We start from the raw sequence: 25,297 nt of genomic DNA on the forward strand, positions 1-25,297 counted from the left end.
GGCCTGGGAGCAGGTTTGTGTGTGGATCTCTGCAACTGCTCCCTGATTGCACCTTATGGCATCCCCGACACATTTCACATCTCAGCAGCCCTCAACCCCCCGCACTGTGTGCCCTCCCACACAGGTTTTGTCTGTAGCATTTCACACCCAAACCTCTACTCATCTGCTCCTGCCCCGCGCTGTATTCCCAGCCTCATGCTGTTCGCTGATGAACTGATGCTCAATCTCCTCTCAGAACTCCTTTGTTATCCCCCGCTGCCAAAGCTGTCTTAAGGTATTGGCACAGCAGCACAGTGCCTCATACAGTTTGTCTTTTGCAAAGGGGAGAAATGAGTCTGTGTTTGGTGGGCTGCTGCTTTGTGCTGGTAAATCACTGGCTGACCACTCTGCTACCTGGCTTCATGAACTAATGGTAAAAGAAACCAAACAAAAAGCAGTAGTGAGGTGTTTTGTAAACTTCAGGTTAATGAAGACAATTTAAATAACACATGGGAAGTAATTGTGGATTAGAAGCACTTGGAGAATTTCTTCCTAGTGAACTGGAAATTTTAATCTATTGGGTGGAAAAATGGGATGCCACTGCCTGGCTAGAATGAACTGAAACTGGATTCCCATATATCCAGTATGAGAATACTGGAATTGCCATAAACATTTATGTTCTGAGGTTGCTGCCAGTACATTGTGGAGGGATGTCTGTTGAATTGATTGTAGCAACTGTCCAACTTTCTAAAGATAAATTATTTGGCTCAGTTTTCACAGAACTACTGGCTGATTAAATCTTCAAGCAAACAAAGTGCAGCCTGCTTTGGATTTCTCTAAAAGCTAACTTTTTCTGGTAGGAGGCATTCCATTGTCTGGCTGATGAGTACTATATGTATAAATAATCAATGTTCATCAGAATGTCAAAAAACACGTGAAGAATCTGGAAGTGATGGGATGGGGAAGAAAGGCAAGATTCTGTGAGTAGCCCCTAAATAATAAATTATATATGCAGGAAATTCCTTCAAACTTTTCTTTTACTGAGAGATAGGTAATAGACATGTAACTTTTTTTCCTCCTCTGTAGCATCAGCAAATGATGAACCAGTGTTTTTGCAAGTGCTGCTCCTGCAGAGGGCTGATATATTCAGAAACGAATCTGTTATGCTTAAACTGAGGAGGCAGCATTGCAATTTCTCAGCCAGGTTTTTCTCTTATTTGTATAGAAATAAATTAGGCATTAATTCTTTAGTCCTTATTCCGCTCTCATTTCTATCACTTTTACATCTGCACAAACCTGCTAATTTCCTTTCACCTACTCCTGATTTCTATTGATACAGTCGAGAATATAATCTGTCCTGGTGAGTGCAAAGTAAACAAAGAGAAATAGATAATTAAAGATATCAAGGACACATAGGAGACAGAAACTGTAGTTAGAATCCATCACGTGCATCAGGACAGACAGTGAAAAATCAGGGTATCTAGATGACAGCCACAAGTGAAATGGAAAACAGACTAGGGGTTGTTTTTCTAAAACATGTTGAAGCGATGCCAGTGTGAAAGACAGTGAGACTGCATTGGTGATGCCAATTGAGGAAAGCAAAATGCCAGGCTAAGGTCATAATAAAAGGAAATAATAAAAAAAGAGTCTATTTCCTGAAAATGAAGTGATTGGATGAAACAGGAAAGAGACAGAAGAGAGGAACTGTAGACCGTCTTTTACTAAAACAATTCATGTGGTGGCTGAAAATCAGTATGAAGTTGAGAAAAATTTAACAGATTAGAGCAATTTTTTTTTTTTAGCGTGATTGAATGCAAAACCAAGCAGAAAATCTGAGCCAAGGTGAAGAAACATAGGTAATGAGAAATCTTTTAGGGATTTGCATACTCAAGTTGAAGCAATAGGCACAGAACAAACCCAACTGCTAACAGCCTTCAGTAAACACTCATTCTGCTGCTGGAGTTGTCAGCAGTCGCAGAGGAATCTTTGGAGTGTTTGTAAAATGTAGAGCCACTGAACCTTGCAGAAAGAGATAAAAGATATACAGGTAATTTTGCAGTTCTTTAATGTTAGTACAAACCTTCAGGAGAAAAGCTTTAAATTCAAAGAGGTACTCATAAGATGCTGAAGGTCTTAAAACCCAGAATTATGAAGATTTATGATTAATGACTTCTTCCCTCCCTACCTTATTTTGAGGTTTTGTTGATTTTTTTTTTTGAGGCAGGAATTTTAGATTAGCCATGCAGAACTAGATAGAATAATCTGTAAACCAGCAGGTACAGCCAGTGTGGAGTGAAGGGAAAAGGCTGCAGTTGAAAACGTCATTAATTGCATGGCTATGGAAATCAGGGGAGCACACTACAGTGTCACAGCTTGCAGTGACAAAGAATCACACAGAATATTGGCTGTGGTTATTTGAGATGTTTAAGTATATTGACTTTCTGGGGGCTTTTCAAAGCCAAAAGGCTCCATTTTTATACCCGGTTTGTAGACATAGGGAAGAGAGGATTATATTTGGTACAACACGGGCAAATAAAGCGGTACTGGAACATTCAGGGATGTTGGTGTGGGGTGAATGTTTATTCATCTTTCTGAGCAGATGTGAGACTCACCGTGGCCATTTCTTTCAAGCTCTTCCTGGTTCTTGTCATGACAAATGATGTTTGATCTTTGAAAGGATAGCAACAGATGTATAATGATGCCTTCCAGCAAATTTCAGGATCTACCAGTCTTTCTTAGAGGTGAGCTATAGATGTGATCTGAGAGGAGGGTCTGCTATAGAGAAAGGAAGGATTTAAAAATCCAGAACAGGGTCTGTCAGCAGCTGGTTCTTGAGGTCTCTGCTTTACCCTCATGCTATTGTGTTATACTCCGCTCGCTGAATTCATCTCACACTGCATCAGACTTTCCCATCACCAGCCAGTAATACATCTCAGTCCATAACAGTCCGGCTGACACGATCTAAATCTCTTTATCATCCAGTAATCACGCTTTGGTTTTGTCCTCAAAGGTCTTAAAAGTACTGTACAGTGAGCACATGTCTTCATTAGCATTTTCTTTTGCATCAAAGTATGCCTTAGAGGCAAGTCTCCCAGTTGACTCCAGTTAAGGTGCTGCTGCTCGCATTGCAGAGCATGTGAAACGGATTCCTTACTGATGAAAGGAGAAAACAGACGTGCTTGGAGATGTCTGTACCTCAGGTAATAACCAGCAGGTCAGTTCAGGGGATCAGGCTGGGCTAGTCTGAACTGAAGCATGGACTTCATGTGCAGAGCAGATGTTGCACCCTCAGCGTGAATCATCTGATTCTGTAAATCCACTCCTCAGGCCCCATGCTGCTTGCAGATGGAGATGTCAGGATCCGTGCTGTGGGAGGCTTGTTGTGTGCGTCCTGTCCTCCTGTAACTTACATCTGCAAACCTGCTTGTGCACATTGCCACTGGTGAAGGGTCCAGTCCTTCTCCTGGCACACGACATGGTACTTTTCAGCCATCAGATGGTCTCAAACAGCTAGTAAGGAGAATACATTAAATTGCCATTTGCGTTTTATTAACTGATTCTAACACAGAGAAAGTGCCTGCAGCCCCCTGACTGGTGCTAGGACTGCTTCCATCACATGCCCACTGTAAAGCTCTCACAGCATTAGCGTCTCAGTGTGCTTAACTGTAATTTTCTGAGGACCAGATGAGCTGGGAGGTCTAGGAGGGCCTTGTAAAAGTAGATCTTTCCAGTCCTCAAGCTAATATTAAAACTCTGAGGTGTTTTTCATTCGGCTGGATTTTTGCCTCTTGATTTCAGGTTGCAGTTTCCTTCGTAAACTCTTTTCAAAATACTTTCATGGGAATGAGTTTACCTCTGAAATATTCTACCAGCTCATATTATCTTTGATGGAGCTGACAAATGGCTTGACAGCATCCCTGAAATCTGCCAAAATACAGTTTCAGAAATGACAGTGCCAAGCAAGGTAATAATCTAAATGAATGTTACTGCAGCTGAACATTCACATTCCTGACTTTCTTTAATTCAAGCAGAACCAGGCAAATCCCCTGCTGTTTGTTTCTTAGTAATTATAAAAGTTTCTGGGTTGTGTTTCCCTGTTAAGGCACGATTACAATTCACGTTTCAAGGTTAGCTTTAACAGATAACCAATTTAACACAGCTTCAAATTGTTCCTTAGATAATGGGATGAACAGGAATAACCTTAATGTACAACTACTAAGAAGAATGTACAACTACTAAGTAGTAGTTGTATGCTATGTTTAATTAGCTGTTCAAATTCCAAAGGATCTCCTAAAAAATGGGTAAGAGCTGCTGTTACTTTGCTCCTCGGAAGTCTCCAAGATAGATGAATTTGCAGCCTCACAGTGTTTGTGGAGATGAAGTTTATCTGGTGGATTTTGTGATGTTACTGGGTTTGAAGTGTACTTTTCAGCTTGAGCTTTCTTAGGTATTAGAGCTGGTTTAGAGGGCTTACAATAGACATTATAGATTTAATGTAAAAATTATTTTATCTGCCTCACTAAAACCTGTGTCTGACTTCCATGCAGGATTGTAATGGTACTGTAGTGCCAGGCAATTTAGCATTTTAAATCTTGCAGTGTTTGCACTGTCTTAATTCCTAATTTTGTGGATATATTTTTAAGATGGTCTTGTTTTTGTGGCTATGTCTATCTCAAACAAATACTTATTAAATCACAGAATCATTGCTTTGGGTTTTAAGAAACCTTAGATGACGTGTCCCTCCTTTGGACTCGCTCCAGCGGGCTCATGTCTGTCTTATGTTGGGGGCCCTGGACCTGGAAGCAGTACCCCAGGTTGGGGTCTCAAGAGTGGAGTAGGGGGAGAGAATTCCTTATCCACCGAGTGGTTCATCTGTCAAATCCATCTCTACAATTGAGAGGCAAGGATGTTGTGCAGAAGTGTCAAATGCTTCTACACAGGTCCAGGCAGATGATGTCAGTTTCTCTTCCCTTATTCACCAACTCTGTAACCCTATTATGGAAAGCCACCAAACTTTTCAGGCAGGATTTGCCCTTACTGCAGCCATGCTGGCTGTCACTCCTTATTTTCCATGTGACTGAGCATAGTTTCCAGGAGGATCTGCTCTGTGATCTGGCTGGGAACAGAGGTGAGACTGACCAGCCTGTAGTTCCCTGAGTCTTCCTTTTTTTCCCTTTTTAAAAATGGTGATTGTGTTTCCCCTTTTTTAGTCAGTGGGAACTTGACAACTTCTCAAACATGATGGAGAGTGCCTTAGAAACTTTGTCTGCCAGTATCCCTCAGGATCCACAGATGCATCTCAGCAGGTCCTGTGGACTTGTGCACATTTTTTTAGAGGATGAATTTCCATCTCATTCCTTTTGCTAAAATCTGTTCAAATGAACTCCTCTCTAAGCCCAGTTTGCATTTTTTGAAGCAAACAGAAGCATGACTAAACCTCAGTTCTTAGCTTGGGTGAATATTGGTATTTATGAAAGAAATCTGCATTAATAAGGTGCAAGTAAACATCTTATTTACCTGGAGATTCTCAGAGCTTGCCACTGCTTATGGCACTTGTGAATAAAGTCAAGGCTTTGGCTTAGCAGCATGAAAAATTGTTTATGAAGAGCACTTAAGGCATATGTTCATTAATTAAGTCACTAAAGATGGAAATAAAGTTTTTTTTTTTTCCCCAGGACTGGTTAGATTAGTTGTAAAGCATCTGTCTCCAACCTTTTTGTACCACAGTCCATGGAACCAAGTAAAGGTTTATTTTAGAATGTGTGGAGTGTTGAATTGAAAACAGAAGAATGTTTTAAGAATAAGAGATTAATGTTGAGGTTTGCTCACTATAATCTTAGCAGATGTGTGAAATTCACAGTAATTGTGTGTATGTATGTCCGTGTTAGACTCTGGGTTCAATTAGAGAATGTTTCTGGAGATCTTCAGTACATTTACTTAATTCTATATTCTGTAGGTGCAGCTGCTTTCTAAGACATACATTTCCTCTGATTTTACACCTCTAAGGTTTGGAAATTAGTTACACTCCATGTTTGAACTACTTTCTCAGCTGTTAGAATTAAATAGGCAGTTGTACTAGACCTCAGGTGTAAAATTACAGCTTATCAAAATTCAAATGTTCTCTTGTACCTAAAGAAGTCTTTATGACCTTCAGTACTCTTAGATGTCTCTCAGTGGTGTTTTTTTCAGGTTCTAGCCTTTGTTAAAATGCTGGTTTGGTTTGCTTTAGACACATTTTATGATTTAATCCCTTTAATAGTGAGCAACTGTAATGCCTAGAGATCAGGAACACCCTTCTGTTTACAGCAGAGCAGTTCAAACGGGCCTCTCTGAGATCTGGATGCCATATACATTCTCTTGAACCCTATATACATTCTTTTGAACCATTGCCACTTGGGTAGAAGGTTCCTGAGGTTGTAAAATACAGGTTTGCTGGGTCTTATTTTCTCATGTCAGTGTTCATCCCATGCTGTGCCACGCTACATACTGACATTTTACGAGGTATGTTCTGGCAAGTTCCAGAGAGCATTACGTCTCCCTACAGGAGACTCTTTCAGATATCTGTCCTGATTCAAGAACCGTCCTGCTGTAAGAAATTAAAGGTCACTCAGTTTTTTCAACTTTAGTCAGAAGAACTTAACTTGAATGTCGTTTTATCATCATAATCACAGCTATGGACACTTAATACATTATATATTTCATATTTTTAATATAACCTTTTCTGAGAAGCTGTGAGATTCGGTTACACTGAATATTGTTTCTGGAGTGTGGGCTGTGTGAAATTCCCAATGTGCACAGTTAGGAATTCAAAACGATGGATCAAGAGCCAATGAGATCATGAAGTGTTTAAAGCTTCTGAAATTACCTAACACCGGTCTATCATGGTTCAATCTTTCTGCTTGTTTGTCAGGATTCTGAAGCAAAAGTGAAATACAGTCAGAGTATGGTTGGCATAATAGTGTTTGTCAGTGAGGACAGTGGATGTAGCATCTGCGACAGAGGACAGTAGTTGTGGGGTGAATAGTTCCAGGCTTAGTGTACAGGGTGTGAGGGGTTACTTATCTCCCTCCTTGAGGGGGAGATACTAGGATGGTTGCAGGGATTAAATGGAGTCAAATCCTTATCTGGTAACAATGATCTTGTCTTTGGTTTGGAATCTTGCAAATATAGGTCTGCACATTAATGCATTAGATTAGAGTTCCACTTGCATTTGCAAAGAAAAAGATAATGTGGATTAAAATGTTGAGCATGGATCTGAAATTGCCTCTGGACAGCATTTTGTGGACTTCTCGAAGTTATGCACAGATCGGGTGCTCAGGTGCTGTCTTCTGCTTGGAAAAAAGTAGGATCAATGCACATGGAAATCCTAGTGCTGCGGACACTAACAGCCCTGGCATTCAAATCCCACTGGAGCCATTACTGCAGTTTAGCTACCCTTTGCCTGAACCAGAATATTTTGTTTCTTTGGCCTTTTTACCTTTCTTTCCCCCGTTTGTATTGATTATTTGAGCTAAATCTTTTGAAATACCATTCCAACAAAAACTCTTTTCTCTCCAAAATACTATTACTTCAACCAGATGACAAGTAGCTTAGTGAAAACTAAGCTATTTAACTACATAATAGTAGTAACTTTTTGTTATTGTTGCTTTACAACTGACACAAGTTAGTTTCTTAATATTCAGAATAATCTGTTTTATTTCATCATAATCTGTCTTATTTCATCAGTTTAATAGATTAATGAGGTACCATCAGTAAAACGTTACATGCACCTCCTATGAGTTTTCAGGAGTAACACAAGTGTTTCAGTAGTGAAACAGTCATGAGGGATATTACTTGAATCAACTGCCATAACTATAATGGAAAAACTCGTTGCATCATAAGTTTGATAAATTGGTGAAGCTATTTAAAATATCCTACTATACGTTCAAGCTGTTGGTGATAAACTAAGGGAGAAGCTCTTTCTTGAGGGAGGACAGGATTTGTGTTTAGCAACTGCTGTGAGTATATAGCTGTTTGGCTTGCTGTCGGGTTTGCATAATGATTTTTGATGTGGTGTTCTTTTTTTATATAGAATGGATAAAATGCCAGAGGCAATTAACAAAATGATATTATAAACTGGAGTGGAAACCACAGATTTGTGATGGCTCATAGGCTTTCTGATCTGAAAATATGTACAAATGTCCCCCACAGTCAGCAACTGGTTATTTGATAGAGTAGTTGTCCGTGACTGGTTTTTCCTCATACAGTTCTCCAAAATTTGAAATATCAGCTAAAACTGGCTGCTGGAGGGCTGCACAGCTGTCCTCTCCAATAGCAGTGTGCCTAGTTTGATTTCACCTTTTGCAAAGGTTTTTCTCAACAATACTTGGAGCCAGATTTTCCTTGAAGCTACAATTGAAATAAAAACGAATGCATATGCTCTCCAAGGGACAGGTTGCTGCTCATAATTCAATATCATTCATATGGTCTCTTTCCAGTCATTAGTTATGCATTTAAATAAGTAATTTAAAAGATTTAGGACATACTAACTGGGTTAAACTGTCTCAATAAATCTCAGGAAGTTGTGCTTCTAGATAGCAAAGTTATAGAAGTTGGTTTTATTCAGCTGCTGCTTGTTCCCTTGTACATTTTAACCACTGGGATTTGTATATCTAAGTGGAATATCAATATGACTTTATTCATTCATAACTTTTATGTGTGTGATTATTAGAATAGTGAGATTATTCCCATAACAGTAAATTTTAAAAAATAACAACATGACTCAAACCAGATTTCTGAAGACTTCTTGTAAAATAACACAAGAAATAACTGGATATATTTAATTATTATGCAAATTGTTATTCACTGTCAAGCAGTTCTCATATGTGAAAGCAGTGGTAGCATTAGAATTCTTTTATCTGGATGTTGTTCTCCAGATACAACCCCCAAATGTTCAGCTAAAAAGGGCCACTGAATCTGTCAGAAACAGCTATTGCAAATGTGCTCTCAAAGCAACAAGGATACTGAAAGTAAAGTAACATTGCCAATGGCTTTATAACCTTCAAGCTTAATGTGTTTGGCTTTCAAGCTGCCTAAAAACAATTGCTTTCTAAATATGTAATTTGAGTCTTTGAATGAAAATTAAGATGCGGAAAGAGTTTAGTAGCTCTCCTTTCAAGGTATGCTTTAACTATTACACCTATGGAGGATATGATTTACTAACAATACTATTTTCTATATAAAGGGAACCTGCAGGAGGGCATTCTTCATTAACATTCACAATAATAATCCCAGATAAAGGCACAGTGGTTTTGAGAAGTGGAAGATAAGCGAATGATCGTGTGAGAAAACACCTAGTCCAGGTTGTAGTGTTAATTCAGGGATCAGAAAGGAGACTGCTTTAAGGTGGGGGGGACGTATTTCTGTAGCATCTAGCTCAGCTTCTTGTTTCCTGCTCCCTAGGGGCTACTCAGTTTGTAAGAGTGGGAATCCACGATTCCCAGGGCGGCTTCTATCTGTGCAGAAGCTGCTGCACTATTTAAGTATTTCTTCACAGGTCAAACTGAGGACCTGAACACAGCTGATAGGAAGAAGGTTTGTGTGTTTTCTAGCTAAGAATAAAAAAATCCTGTTGGTTTTGACTGTATTTTCCCAGTCCTCTGAAAATGGTGTAACTCCATTGACTTGAGCGTGTTCCACAGCAGACTTTTTTGTTTTCTAACTGGGTTACGTAACTGCCACCACAAATAATACAAGTGCCAAGTGCTGTTTTATCAGAGGGACCTCTGAAGCTTCTTTTACCAAAACACAGGTGGTTTCCAGCCTCCCAGGGGGGGCATTCGGCTTTGCTTTCCTGTAGCACTCTGCTTGGGCTTGACTCCTTGGTACTGAGTCCGTAAGTAGCTGCTGCAATCTGGACCTCTTGCTGCCTTTGCACCCTGTGGAGCTTCTGTCCAAGCATTCTGGGGCTGTCCTCTTCCTCTGATTTTATCCCCTGATTGCCACCTACGCCTTCCCTTCCAAAACAGTTTCTGGATAAGTAATTTTAAATTTAATTTACTGTCTAGCACTGGGAGCCCTGACGGAAGTTCAGAAGTTGAATCGATTGTGTTTGTTGTGAGAGCTGGATGGGGAGTTCTGGTTCAGAAAAGATTTGACTAAACATGCTGTTGGTGCCAGGGTATAATCAGAGAATAACCAAAGTCATCAGAGTCTCTTAAATGTCTGGTACCCAATGCAGGAGAGGGTAGGGGTTGGAACTAGCTGATCGATAAGGTCCCTATCAACCCAAACCAGTCTGGGATTCCCTGAGTCTCTGACCTTACCCATTTATTTAGGGGTCAGTAACTATTGAGCTTCCCTGCAGATTGCCCCAGGATCTGATTGCCTGAGGAAATTGTTTCAGCTGAGATGGTAAATCATCACTGCAATACTTTTCATCCTGGGGCCTCATGAGAAGTATTCCAGTGCCTGACTTCCCCCCCCCCCCCATCCTAATTCCTCCCTCCCCTTGCTGCCTCTCTGATAGCTGCAGTGGAGGCCAGGCCCCTTTGCAAAGGTCATGGAACTTTGTGACCGGAGAATAAAACACATTGAACGTGACTCTGCAGTGCTCCTGAGACTGTTCTGTGTGGTGGAGGCACTGTAGCCAAGGGCTACGTGTCATTAATTTACAACACAAGCAACCAAGTAAGGTTCTGTTTTTCAGCTTGGCCTTGGAGCATCTGTGAGAGCATGGCACATATGACAGCAAGTATCCTGAGCCCAAAGCTTGGGACACTCTTTGTTTTACCTTGCTGACATACTGAAGTGTGAAAGCCTTGATGAAAGTAAAGTTAGTAAGAATTATTTAAGGCTAGGTAGGGCTAAGAGACCCTTTAGCACCTGCTAATGAGAGGAAGAGCTCAGGCAGAAGTGATAATGTGTTTCTAAATTTAGTCTATTAAAAGGACCAGCAAAGAATAATCAAACCAAGGCCTTTTTTTTTTTCCCTTTCCCCTCCAGTTTTAGGCATTTCAGCATAAGCTACTGTAGACAGTCATGTAATTCTTGCAGCCACCCAAATATATCAGCTGTGTGTGCTGGCACAGCGCAGTGCTAAAGCAGCCACGTAGCTCCTGGCTCACAGCTGGCCCTCCTTCATCCTGCCTGAAACATGAGCAGAGAAAATGAGCATCTGTTTGCCCTCGACATTGTAGGCATGCCCCCTGGCTTCAGTCTTTTGGATAAACAAAGAGTGGTTTAAGGGGTTTTTTTTTAAGAAATATTTTTAATTCTTACTATATTTGTCTTTTTATATAAAAAAAACCACCAACCCAACAAACAAACCCTGCACAAAACACAACAAAACAATAGAGCAGCTGGAAGATTTCTGTGTAAAAGGCAATAGGATTGAATTCTAAAGAATGAAAATTCTTATTGTGGCTGACATGGACTCAGTGGTAACATATTCTTTGATTATTTTTCAAGTTTTTGTTCATTTCCAAAATTTTTGTCACCCCAGTGAATAATTATGACTGTGGGTAAAGAAAGCCTATGCTGAAAGTTTTGCCTGTCACTTTCTGTTGCCTATGGAAACTTCTAGAAACATCTTCCAGTGGCAAATCTTACTTCCTAATACATCACAAAAACCCCCCAACAACCAAGAAAAAATATATTTTAATTTATGTAAATAAGAATGGGCCACACTAAGCAGAAGACATTTTTCTGTGTGTTGGTGGTAGCTGAAGAGGAAGTAAGTAATGCTGAGAATTTGAGTCTGAGCAGACATCAAGATGTAATATCTGGTCAAGGATCTTTTGCTGTGGTTGCCCCCTCCCTGGCAGGGCTCAAGCACAGGCTGGGTGGGGCTTTGGGCAACATGGGCTAGCAGAGGGTGTCACTGCTTATGGCAGGGGGTGACACTAGTGGGTCTCTGAGGGCCCTTCTGCCCAAACCAGTTTGGGGTTCTGTGATTCTATGCCACACATACCTGAGGACTTACTTGGAGATGTATTTATATGTTCTGTACTGCTGTTAATAGACAGGTATTGATGTATTAACATTAGGGTCCATTGTGAACTCTTTATACCAGCCTGGCTTTCATTCTAACCTACAGTGTTTCATTATGTTTTCATTAGTGATGTAGGCACAGAGTTCTAGGGAGGTTCTGACACCCTTAGACCTTTCCTTACTCGTGGTTCTACTTCAGTTGGGAATGGATTCTTCTGATTTCACCACTTCAAGTCGCTAGCTCTTTAAACTTTGCACTCCTGGCCTTTCTGGGACATTTATTACTTAACTTTTCTAAGGTTTCACCTACCAATTTTAAAATGAAATATCCCCAGTACAAGCACTACTAAATCACTAAGTAGAAGTGTCCTGTGTGGATACATGTTCCCTGATTCCCAGGAGAGAAGGAGAGCTCAGAGGTGGTTAGAGATGCCTTCAGGTGCATGGGAGTTTGGAGTCAGCTCGTGATGCTAACACGGACTCCTGGCAGTTGCTACCACTGGGAAATCTTTATTCACTGAAGTACTCAGTGGGTAAAATATTTTCTCTTCCTCTTAAATAAATAAATAAACGATGTGTAATTTGCTGACACAAACTCTTTGCTTAAAACAGGCAATAGGCCTTGGGGAGATATTTATGATACAGGCTAGATTGACTTTAGCAAGCAGCAGCTGGTGCTTTCACACTGCTCGGTGTTGGAATGATCTTCTGTACTGCAAGGTAGAGAGGCAGAAAATGCAGCTGCATCTTTTTGGAGCTAATTTTAAAAAAGCGATGAGCTCGTAATTACCACTTTTCCCAGCTGGTCTTTATGAGGGTAAAAGGTTTAGTCATAGATCGAGGATGGAAGGGGAAAATACTAAGCAGGCTGCAAGCCAGTGTTAATAAACATCCCTCCTGGAGATACTTGGAAATTTAAGCTTCTGTTGGTTGGGAGGAGCTGGGAATGAAGATTACCTCCAAAAGGTTATCTGGCAGTCCTTAGGGCTATGCCCTTTGTATATGAGTTTCTTCAGGAAGGGTTTCGTGGCAGCAGGGTACCTCATGGGCCCATCCAGTTCAGCCTGATCTTCCCAGGCATTGGGGAGGAAACTAAACTGAGCTCCTTCTGACAGCGCAAAATATGGGGGATTTTCTGTGGGCTTTTTCAGCCAGCATCTCATTTCTGCTTGATTCATACAAATGACTTATAAACTGGATTAATGCAATGAAATATAAATATTTATGCACTCATTTAGCTAATGTTTGGATCTATTTATAAACAGGAGCATCTTGCAAGTGCTTCTTTTTGACAAGTAAATGAAGTAAGTATAGAGAGTGCCTGTGTGTTAAATTAACCACGCGTCATTAACTATCCCGAAATACCAAGTCTTAGGTAATAACTAAACCAAAAAGTGACAATAACTTCTAGGGAAAAACTTGAATACTTAAACTGCAGGCAAACAAGAAGCTGTTGTTTACTTTCCTGGTTGTTGGGGGAAAGAGGATAAACGTGTTTGGGTTAACCATTAATTTAAGGGGCTTTCACTGTATTGTTATAGTACTGATATGGGGGGTGATAGGAGAGAAGAGAGGTGACAAATTAACTTATCGCTCTTAGGGTCAATTTCTGTTTGCTGACTTTCCTGATGTGACTAAAAGGAAATTGTATTGGAGTCAGGTCTTGTTGAGGGTTTGATATTTTGCAAATCCTGGCTATGAATCTTGATGAATAGGTTGGGACAAATGAGATTTTTGATAGTTCTGTAAGAAAGCTTTTGTGAGCTTTTAAACTAGCACTTTTCAATATGTCCTTTGCATACTTAGTTTATTCTCTTGGTTGACTTTGTTGATGGCATATCAGTCTAAGTTGGCTGGATTTGACCCCGATATATTGAAAGATAAAAGAATATTTTGCTCTTGTTAAGAAACAATCATTTGTTATGCATCATACAGCAAAATGGATTTAAATCTCTTCAAAACATGTTTCATCTCATGTCTAGATTGCTCAAATCAAAATATAAAAATGCAATAAAGAACCAGGGCTCAAGCCTAGCAATTTATATTAGCTTTTCTAAATATTTTTTTCACTTGTTATGATCGCAACTTCTTTCTCAGTTATGTTTCCTGAGGGTAAAATCTTGAAGTAGGATCCCTTGATGCCGAGTGATGAACAGAAACAGAACTGCAAAGACGGCTCCTGTCCCAGGTCTTGCAATTGAATCAGGTCAGGGGATGTCAGAAGTGAGCTGTTCTCTCTGTGTGGGACTGTCTGAGGTTATCTGCTGTGCCGTCCCAGGTGGATGTCTATCGTAGGCAGGCAGTAGATTTCATAAAGGAACGGAAAGGAATCTGGCCAAAGGCCTCATCCCACACCCAGTGAAAACAGACCAGACCTCAAGATTTCCTATGGAATTGGGTTGGGGCCAGTTTGACAGGAGTCAGGTTTGTTTTCCTGGAAGTGGAAGCTGGGTATTTAGTTGTGATGAGAGTCCATCAGGGACCTGGAGTCACAGTACTAGCAGTAAAGCTCCGTACAGTGATTGTACTCTGAGAGAGGGACAGGCAGTGTCTAGAGTTTGGGGTTCACTCCAATTCCTGGCTGTGTGCAGAGGCCAAGTCAATACATCACTTTTATCTAACACTGAGCTGGGCTTAGGGACTCAGATCCACTCTTGGTTTGCAGCACCAATCTTTTTCTTTTCGTGCATGACAGAAGATGTGCAGAGTCCCTTCAGTTAATTCAAAGATTGGCTTAGTCATATGCAGGCACTGAACCAGAGGCACTGAACCACCTCCGAAGTGTGAGTTCTATGTAAGGACAGAGATATTTTTAAGTATTTCTTCATCAAAAATATTTCTCAGTTGCTATCACCTGTTGTTTTGAAGTGGATCTGTGCCTGGGTTTGCCTTCCCTTCAAAATCTATTGATGATGCAGGCTTCAAAGTCAGCTAGGAAAAATAGAAAGTTAATTCTTATATCAGTTATATTACAGATGGGTATTGTGGAAAACCTCTTTCTGGTGTTTTTGCAGTCAAAGAGAAAAAGAAAGTGCCTGGTTTTTGTTCTCTGTGAAAGAGAACAAAACAGGATGGCAAAAATGAGTACTAACAGGACAGCATTTGACTAATAGCAGGGATGTGACAGCAAAGGTGGAAAGGTAGAAAGAGTGAGAAAATTATTTAACTTAGAGGTGAATGTCATCTGAAATAAGGGATTTCACATTTAAAAGGCTGTTGAGAAGAAAATTGATTAATGTTAACATAATTTTATATTGTTTTATTTCATTCTTTTTTTCTTTTCTCATTTGTAATGCTTACCTATTCAGGAAGTTGAGGTATGTTTTTCACTTTTCACTTGTAAATATCCATGGACTGAATACATTTATTTACAAATACTGTAATTTGTATTTTACTTTAAGCTCTTATGATCAACTGTTAATGTTGTTATGAATTAAATGTATTGATAGATATTAACTGTTAATGTGTTATTATAGAATTATTAACATGTTAATATTAAAATGGCAGAGGTTACAGCAGACAGTATTTTTAAGGCTGTTAGTACCTGTCTTAGTAGGAATCTCAGAAATGTATAAATTTCTCTACGTTTTTGTCAGGAAGGTGTTTTATTGAATGGGAATGTTAAGTCTCTCTAATCAAGCCAATCGTATTTTTAAATGCATCTTTATAAATATGTATAAAAAGAATGATATAGACCTGGAAATCAGGGTCATGCTGAGGCATGGTATATCGCTCTGTCAGCATGCTCTTTTCCTCTTGGAAGAAGCTGCTGTGAAATGATGGTATCCATTCGGATGCTTTTAAGAGTTCCTCCTCCAACAAAAGCCATTTCAGGTTAATGTATAAATTTCAACACCTGCCAGAGTACCAAGCACAAAGCTCTGTCCATTCGTCAAGTCAGAGCTTTAGGTGGTATTTAAATGAGATATAGATTTTCTGCTCAACCATATCTACGGGGTGAATTTCACCTTTACAGTGCCATAACCATTCAGTTACAGTCCTTGCTGGCATCAATGCTGAAGTGAAACTAGTGCTGTATTTTCTGTTGTCCAACTGATGTAAGTTATCTTGAACTGCTATTGACTGTGTTGCCCTCATGTATGTATAGTTATTATTTACTCCTATAAATAATAATGAGTTTCATGTATTGAAAATCTCAGAGGTTTTCTCGTTTGTACTTTTTTAGGGTTTTTCCTGTGTTTCTTCTTGTGTATTGTCCTGATTCATCATACTGTAGTTTCAGGCTTTTTTCCTAAAATAAACACAGTTTCCAGTTTTAAAAAGTAATACTAAACAGATCTGCACAAAGGAGAAAAGGAGTGGGAATGGGTTTATGGAAGAGATGGGTGCTTTATGGAGTTTTTGGTGAGGAAGGTGCATTTTCTGTAAAATATTCCTTTTACACTGAAATTGAGATTAAAAACCCCCTTTTCCAATCCGTATTTCAAACCTGGTTCCATACGCCAGCAGCGTAAGAAATCTTTCCGAGGATTTGAATTATTTAACAGTTTCTGATCCTGAAAACCCAGCAGCAAAGGAACACCTAGGAAAAAAAAATGTAAGCAGGCAAAAATATTATGTTGCTGGAAAAAAAATTCTTTTCAAAAAGCTTAAAACCCCAACACGTTCTGAAAAGTGATTAATGTGTGGTGAGTTCAGTGGTACATCATGATCAATTACAGAGCACTGCAGACCCATGAAGTGGCTTCTGTATTAACAGAGCTGTGGAATTCAAACCAAGCCTGTGAGCCTATTTCTGGTGCCAAACCCCCTACTTCTCAAGAAAAAGTATAGATACTTTTGATGTATCTGAAATAAAATGTGAATAATAATCTTTGTTGTCATTGTGGGACATCGTTGCTGTCCATGAAGTCAGTACAGATGCTGAGCACGAATATACTTGGAGAAAGAAAATATATTTCCTCCTGATAGTTGTGCAGAATCACATCCAGCCCCTTCATTACAGGAGCAGTTGCCTGTCCCCCGAGCAGGTTGAGAGGAGCAGGGTAGTTCTGGTTCTCCATGGCAGTGTTACTGCTCACTGCTTCCCATGCTGGCCATAGCCTTCAGAAAGCAGTGAGGTGCATCTCCTGGGGTTCAGGAGAGGGCACAGAGAGTCCCTACTCATCCCCTAAGAGCCCTGTAGGCTGTTCTGCACCCAGAAAGTAAGACACACTGGCTTCCAGGTCTCCAAAGTGTTCCAAGTTAGGGTGATTGGATGGCATGGAATTCAGTGTATGGGAGACAATTGGTAGGCAGAGCCCCATGGAAGAGAGAATTCGGGTGTCTTATCCACAGTGATGGATTTTAAGTTACCCTCCTGACAGGAAAAAGAAATCTAGGTGTGGTTCTGGACAGCTTGATGCAGACATCTCTTCAGTGGAAAGCCTCAAGAAATGAATATAGAATACCACACGTGTGAAAAAGGAAATAAAAATGAATATGCAGAAAAATATCATGTGTTATAAAAATATCCCATGCTTCTTTGTTTCAAATACATTACTCTTTTGTTACCACTTCCTCTCAAAGAGGACACAAGTGAGATATACAGAATAGTCTGAAACTAAATTTAACTGTTGGGCTTGATTCTCAGTTCTTTAAGGATAAGGGTTGGTGGCTCTCTGAAGGCCGGGGAACTTTGCCTTCAGGTGAACATTTGCTCAATACATAGAGTACAAATAGATCCATGTACAGAAGAGTTTTCCATTCTTTCTGCACCGAGCCTAGTTTGCAGCAGAATGATCGTTTGGCCAAGTACTCTGACAGTCCCTGCATTCTCCACAGGGCTCTGACCAGATCTGTGTAAAACAGAACCACGAGGCTCACAGCAGAACTGTATCTTTACATCAGAGTCCAGGAGATTTTTTAAATTTAATAGTTGGGACACTGGCAAAAATATTCACTGCAAGTGCTCCTGGGTGTTATTGTTGTTGCTGTATTTCCATACATTCACAATGGTTTGATTTACCTGTGTCCAAATTAATATAAGTATTTTTGGATTTACTTTGCTGACCTTTCACCACACCAGGATGGTGTGGATCATGTGACTTTATCTGAACAATATGCTCTTACCTTTGCTATCAAAAGTTGTAGGCTGATATGAAATAATAGGGAGTTAGCAGAAAATAGTGAATAATGGGCATTACTTTGAAAAAGAAATGAGCAGAAAAAGTCAAGGTGTTGAACCCAAGGAAATTTTTATTCTTCAATTTCTAACATGGAAATTTAGGATACAACATGTGATAATCTAATCTGATTTGGACTAAATATGTCCATCAAAAGATTGATTCATGTGTAGTTTAGTTACGTAAAAATTGTACTACAAAGACTGTTTATATTTTTCCTGACTTTCCTTCTTTTTTTTTCTCTCCCCGTTTAGGATGATTATTTCAGGAACTGGAATCCCAACAAACCTTTTGATCAAGGTAAAGTTAGTATACATTTTCTGGTGTCTTCTGCTATTTTGTGCAATCCCCATGTACTTTATGCCTTTCTCCCTGTGTCTGGCTCATGTGGTAGTGAAGAGCCATATTCACACTTACCTCTCATTCCAAATGCTGTCATGGATAAGATGGTTCATGTATAAGGGTTTGACTCATCTCTATATTTTCCAGCCATGTTTTTTAGTCCCCACCTATTCCAGTTGATATTCAGGGGTGGTATATATGCTCAGAGACATTCTCTGCAACCATGAATCTTAGTCTAACATGCAATTTAAAATGGGTGTCTTCACGTAAGTTTTCTGTCATGTTAAAAACTTTGCTAATAACTGCCAGAAATGTGATTATTGGATTTCCTAATGCTTAAGGGGCTGGGTCTGTTAGCTTCTCTGTTTGCCTGTTGACAGTTGCTCATTTTCCTGTTTGTAATGTTCAGTGGAGCTCATGTAACTCCTGCTTGAGAACACATACGAGGCATGGGTATTCCAGCTGTAAAATCACAGGTAGATGCTAGACTTTTCCCATTGCTTAAGGCATTTTTAGGATCCTGCATTCATTTGACTAGCTTTGCTGCATTATCCAACACCACGACTCTTCAACTGCAGAATGCCACTGTCTTACAATTTTATTCAAAATGCTGTTCTATAAGTTTCAATCTACTTCTGCTCTGAAGTTCGTAGGGATTTTAAAAGAAGTTATCCTGAAGTCAGTTAGAAAGAAATGATCATATACATCAAAACTACAGTACAATTGAATTACAGTCATGTAGATCCATTGTATAGTCCTCCTCTCTTTTGCATCCTGTGTTCAAAGTTGAGTGTCATACGAGTGGAGCGTGAAACATCCACTGCCCTTCAGAATGTGAAGTGCCTATTTGGATATATAATCAGTGTGATTTTGCATTCAGAAAAGGTATTTGTGCAAGCAAACTCCTTGGGCAAATTATTGAGATGGCAGACAACTTTTAGTTTTGTTTTGTTTTTAAAGTCTTCACAGTGAATCCATCACAATGTGACACAAGGAGGGAAACAGAAACTTGGAAATTACTTGGCCTTCTTCAAGCATGAATTGTCTCTGGTGTCACTGGGATGTAGCCAGTGGATAATGGTTAAAGAATAGTAGATAATATCCATGTTGCATAAGTGCAGGAGATGCCCAGTAGTTTGGTTTGTTGCTTTTTTTTTTTCATAAGTCTTTAGGGAAAAAAAAAAAGAAGTTATGTTACAGAGAAATATTTTTATGCTTCTAGAAATGAATATTATGAAATTACACTTCTGAATCATACCATGAATCAAGCAAGTAAGAGAAGGAATGGTGTGAACAAATGAATGAAGGCATAACTAACGAGAGAAATGACAGGCTAGTGGAGGAGCTCAAATCACAATATTTGCTTTATTTGCTTTCCCTTTGAGCTTTGGTGGTCATTTACTTTACAAACAGGAGACAAACAGGACCAGATTTTAATCTTCAAAATTGCTAATATGTTTAGGCAGAGAAAACCCATTGGTATGACCCACTTTCAAAGATTTCACTTTATTTCTCTATTTCACTGCCAGATATGTTCCTTGTGTTGGCTGTATGTAGCTCCCAGGAATGTTATTGGGGGCTTACACATGTTGGAGCTGAAGAGTGGAGATTGTCTGTCTTTATGGAAATGCAACTTCAAGTGTCAAAGGAAAGGGAAAGATGATGTTTTTGTCAAGGCATGTATCCACAGAGATTTTAAAAAGCATTTGAGGGATTTAGGTTTACAAATCCTATTGACTTCAAATGGAAGTTATGCTCCTACCCCTTTTAGAGGCCTTGCGACCCTCTTTTCTTCCCAAGAGGAAAAACAAAAAGGTGAATCCTGACAAAATATTGCAAAAAGATTTTGAACTGACATGCTTTAAAATGGAACTTGTTCATTGTATTCCTGGGATGTCTGACTGGGCAAAACCACAAATCGTTTTAGAGAATCTAAAATCATGTGTGGGTACCTGGAAGCGATACAAACAGACATCTATTAAAGATTCCTGTCTCTGCAAAGGTTCATTTCTCTCTCAGTGTAAAATTTCTTGCGGACTATGAATAGTCTGTTGTCGGAAGGCAGGACGCAAGCTAGGTGATGCTGTCGTGAGTGGGATACTCTGCCTTGCACAGAGATCTCTGCACTCCTTTTGTCTCATTGAAATCTTAGAAACAGGTTTTATTTGGCCAGTAGGTCATTCTTTTTGACAAAGAGTCATTACTCTTGACTGTGGTAAAATTCACCTGGACTTGAACGTTAAAGTAACCACTTACACCTTTCTAAAGAGATTTTGTGTACAGAATTACCTTACAAAACCGTTGCTTAGTTTAGGTGGAGCATGTGAGTCTTTAGCCACAAACCTCTACGCTGTTGTCACCCAAAAAATGAAAAAAACCCACATTACGTTGCTACTTTAGGCTCTGAATCAGAAGCTGACAGGACTAATCCTCAGTTTGTATCTATAATTATATAAATACATATTTATACCTGTTAGGTGTATATATATATGAGGATAAATGTGTGTGTACTATATATATGTATATACTGAGTATATATATAGATTACCATTTAAATAGGAAGTGCTGAGAGGAGGAGGGAAGTGAGGCAGGAAGGTGGGCTTTCTTTTGCTTTTCCACCACAGCTTTAATTTCCATCATTTTCCATGCAGAGGAAAATGAATAGTCAAAAGAATTTGTCTTTGACCCTTGTCTAATCTCTTTAGTCTTTACTTGTCCATACTTCCTGCCCTGATTTTTTTTTCTTTCCTTGTTCCTTCTTACTTTGGGGTGTTTAAATGTCCCCTAAGCTCCTGTATGACTTCGGAGGTATAAAAGCTTTTGTTTAGTATTCTTTTGGGCTCTTATGTCAAGAGAGCCTGCGCAGACCTCGCGGTCAGGAGCTCTAGCTTGCTCCTGTCAACTCAAAGGATATGTGTTCTCACCATGCCATTATTATTTTGAGAGATAACCCAAAGGCAAGTTTTAACCTCACAACACCACGGTTATTCCTGCAGTGACTGAAGAGAAAAAACTTCTCCAGTGGGTGAATTAAAGCAGACTCCTGCCTATCTCCCTGGGTTGTTTGGGAAATCTGTGTCTAGCATCACTAAGCTAATTTGTGTGGATACCCCCGCTCCTTGGGACAGATTTACAAGTGTTTATTGGTTAAGATCTATTTCTCAAATTCTAAATCTAAAATCATGTTTGAATATTCTAATTGTGAAGTCCTCCATGGAAGCCAGACTAGAGTCACCATGACGATGCGGGGAGGGCAGCACTTAGAAGTAACTGAAGGTGGCTAGTACCTACCAGCAGCGATCTCCCAGAGGTAGCTGGAGGATTCAGTATGTTTAACAGCTTTGAAAATCTACAGCAGTCAGAGGTTTTCAAAATCAGCAGAGTTCTGCTTTTAGGCTCTTACTTCATTTGCATCTTTTAAAGAAGTCTGCTGGGTCCGACCAACTCCATAGTCTTTTCTAAAGTAGTAAATAAAGACATACCTCTATCCAGCAGATTGAATTATTTAATTATGCATTTAAAACTAACAGTAATCAAGTTGTCTGGTTTCTGCTTGCAGTGCAGTGAGAAATATCTGCATGTATGTCTAAATAAACCAAAATACCTTGCTTTGTACACACGACTTTCACAGAAACTGCCTCTAGAGAGCTGCATGAGGTATCTTTACATAACATGCCTTTCCAAGGGAGGTCAACTTGGATGGTTCAGCTGGGTCTCAGGGGGCACTTGAATGATCAGAATTTATTTTTAGCCTAGCTACCAGCCCAGCTTTTTATTCATCTTGAACCCAGGAGAAACCAATACAAAGGTGAGCATCTTGCTGACTGAGCCGAGCTAACGAGGCGTTGGGGCTGCGAAAGGCAGGAGAGCATATAGCCTGAAAATGATTGCTAGTCATTAATATTGAACTCTGTTCTGTCAGAGTTACAGAAGCCAGAAAGCAGAAGAGTGTAAGGGGCAGGTTGGTCAGGATTTTAAAATATGAATCAAAGGGTTGGGTGTGGGTTTTTTTTTTCTGACAAGGTCATTTGAGAGTTCTTAAAGAGCTTGATAGCTGAATTGACGTCCTTTCCTAGTCTTTTCCATCTACTTGGGAGAAAGAAAAGAGGGAATCAGGGGAAAAAGTTTAGCATACCATTCTCAGGTCAGAGATTTTGGTATGGTAATTAAATGTGTCTGATACTCTGCACTTAGTCAGACTTGTTAGAAAATTAACTCATTAAGACTTTCTGAATTATTGTAAGTGAAAGCTGTTAAAAAAAGTAAGTTTAGGTTATTGAAAGTTTCTTCTAAAAGCCACCTTTTATAACCTGTAGTAAATTCTTCTGCAGACAAATAAATGTTATTAATTTCATGATAAGAGGCACAAAGAAAGAGTACCTTTTGTTAGATTTTAAAGTTGCTGGAATCAATTTGGAACGGAGCCCAATTTGCTAGAGATATGGCTTTTTTAAAAGCATCATTACCCAGAACATAGGAACTGTGGAAATGATGGGATATACTTTGTGTTACAGATAGAAAAGCTCTGAATCCAAAAATATTTAGACCACTGAATTGAAACCTGGACTATGAGAGGGTGTGCCTGCCCAGGCAGCTAGACGGTCCTTGAGGTCCCTTCCACCCCAAACCATTCTAGGACTGAGCTGCTGTTATTATTAAGAAAAGGCAACATTGTAAAGGGAGAAAAAACTTGCTTCTGTTGCAGTGCTGAACTTTTCCCCAAGTTTCTTCCCAAGATTTTTCCAAAATCGTTTTCCACAACCATGGACTTGTCTGCTCAAGCAGGTGCAAGGTTCCCCCTTTCAATTTTGATTGTGCCACCATCTGAACTTTCCCCCTTGTCTTCCGGCCTTTGTCATTATTTTCCCTGTCTTTATTCCCAGTCCTCTTCCCCTGTAATGGAGAAACCTGGACAGGGATGTTACTACTCAGGGCTTTCATTGTCTGCCCTGGGAGGAGAATAAATATGTAAATTCAAAAATCCCTCTTCCACTGTCCCATGTGAATATCTTCATCTGCCTGAATCCAACCTACCAATCACTGACTCTAATGTCAGACACACTGGTGTAGACTCAGCTATCATTATTAATTACAGATGTGAACTCTATCATTTCAAAGAATTCCCCTTGAACACTAATGAAAGCCTGAACTGGCAAAATACCCTTGCTTTTGAAGAGGAAACACTGCTTTTGAGTAGATTGCAGCCTCCAGCATAGCACAGCCTATGACTTTCACAGTCCAGCAGCCCCATGGAAGTGAATTTGTCAAATTTAGAGCTTTATACCTCAAGATGGATGTATTGGTATTCATGCTTCCTCGCCTTCTGCATTGAATCGTACCTATGTCTTCCCTGTGTGTAACTGGCAAATCTAGACTCCAGAAATAGCTTCCTGCAGCTGTGCACAGTAAAGTTTGCCTAAAATACAGAAGCCTTCCAAAACAAAAAGGATGATAATGGGAAGCCTGTGATGCAGGATGAAAATCATAGAACGTACAATTATTTTTGAACATGTAATTTTCTCTTAGCCCAGTTAAGATGTTCTTTCAGAAAATGCTGAATAAATTCCTTTCAGAGAGTTGTTTAATACTGTACACATCTCAACCCACAAATATATGTTAGTTTTATAATAAATGTTTTCTATTACTGTGCCTCAGATGGCAGATTTCAATTGAGTAAGTTATTTTGCAATTTATTTTTTGACTGTAGTTGAATTAGTTTTAGAAGCTTATTCATAGGACAGCGGCAGATGAATTATGTTTATACATCTTCAGTAAATCAGTACAATTTTAAAGCATACCAACAGAAAACAATAGCTGAGATCCAGCACATGAAAGGCACTATCTTCCACCAAAGGCATTTCAAGCCTACATGGCTGCTTGCCTTCTCCAAGCAGATACATGTGGTTCTCTTCGTGTGCTAGAAGCTTAATATTGGATTCCTGATAAGATTGTAAGCAACCAATTTTGTTATTAAATATGACATCAGAAGTGACAGAGATGGGGTTCCTGTCTGTGAAGGTGTTAAGGCTGATGTGCTTTGAACTGAGATGATGATCGATAGGTTGCTTGTCTAGAATTTTATTAGCCCTCGGGGAGCACTTGTTAGCTTTGTCAATAATGGTGCTGCCTTTCTTTTAATATCTTTTACTTCGTTGACTAGGAAGCAGACATGATTTTTAAAGAGAAATTCATGCCTCCCCATGCTCATCCACCTCCCATTGAAGTAAATCCATTTCTGGGAATATCACCAGGTCCAACCCTGCTCTCATTGACTTCTCTCTGTGAACAGGGTCTCCTTCCCTTCAGTTCAATATTTACGAGTTCATTTTTGGAAACCTACCTAAACCTTTAAAAATGAACTGTTTATAAAATATATGCCTGTAGAGCTTGCTTCCTTAATTGTTGTGAGAAAAAACACAGTGTATTATCAGATGAACTGCTCCAGTTTGGATTCTTGTTTAACTAGACCAAACCAATCACAGGCAAAGTATCCAGCTTTGAAATATTCTTTGACTTAAATATTGGATGGCACAGCAGCAGATTTATACTCCGTGTCAGAGTGAGTTTTAAATCACTAGCCAGTCAGAAGAGTAATTTACACAGTATTTGAACGTTTCTATACTTGAGTTAATAGGTGATTACTAACTGTCATTTAATTCTAATTGAAAAACAAGAACTCCTGTGGAAAAGCAGAAGGCAGAGTGACAGTGGCTGTAAGAAAGGTATAGTGCCAAATTTTTAGGAAGAAAACAACATAAAACTAAAAACCAGTGATTTCAGTGTCAGATCTCAGTAAACTGAGAGTTGGTAATGCAGAAATTAGAGGAAGAAAAATTGGAATAATTGGCATCTTCTCAACATCAAGAGCACAAATATGAAAT

General features: G+C 39.5%; 1 protein-coding gene across 1 annotated transcript in view; it reads left to right on the top strand.

Annotated features, from left to right (window-relative positions):
• Positions 1 to 25,297, top strand: part of SPOCK1 (SPARC (osteonectin), cwcv and kazal like domains proteoglycan 1) — a gene marked incomplete at both ends in the record, with an annotated part of 298,243 nt that overhangs the window by 80,837 nt on the left and 192,109 nt on the right. The window contains one exon of the mRNA XM_084268439.1: positions 18,329 to 18,374. Coding sequence (XP_084124565.1) covers positions 18,329 to 18,374 — 46 coding nt within the window. The remainder of the gene's footprint in view (positions 1 to 18,328; positions 18,375 to 25,297) is intronic.

The sequence above is a fragment of the Gallinula chloropus genome (assembly GCF_964237585.1).
Source record: "Gallinula chloropus genome assembly, chromosome: 10".
Classification (NCBI taxonomy): Eukaryota; Metazoa; Chordata; class Aves; order Gruiformes; family Rallidae; genus Gallinula; species Gallinula chloropus.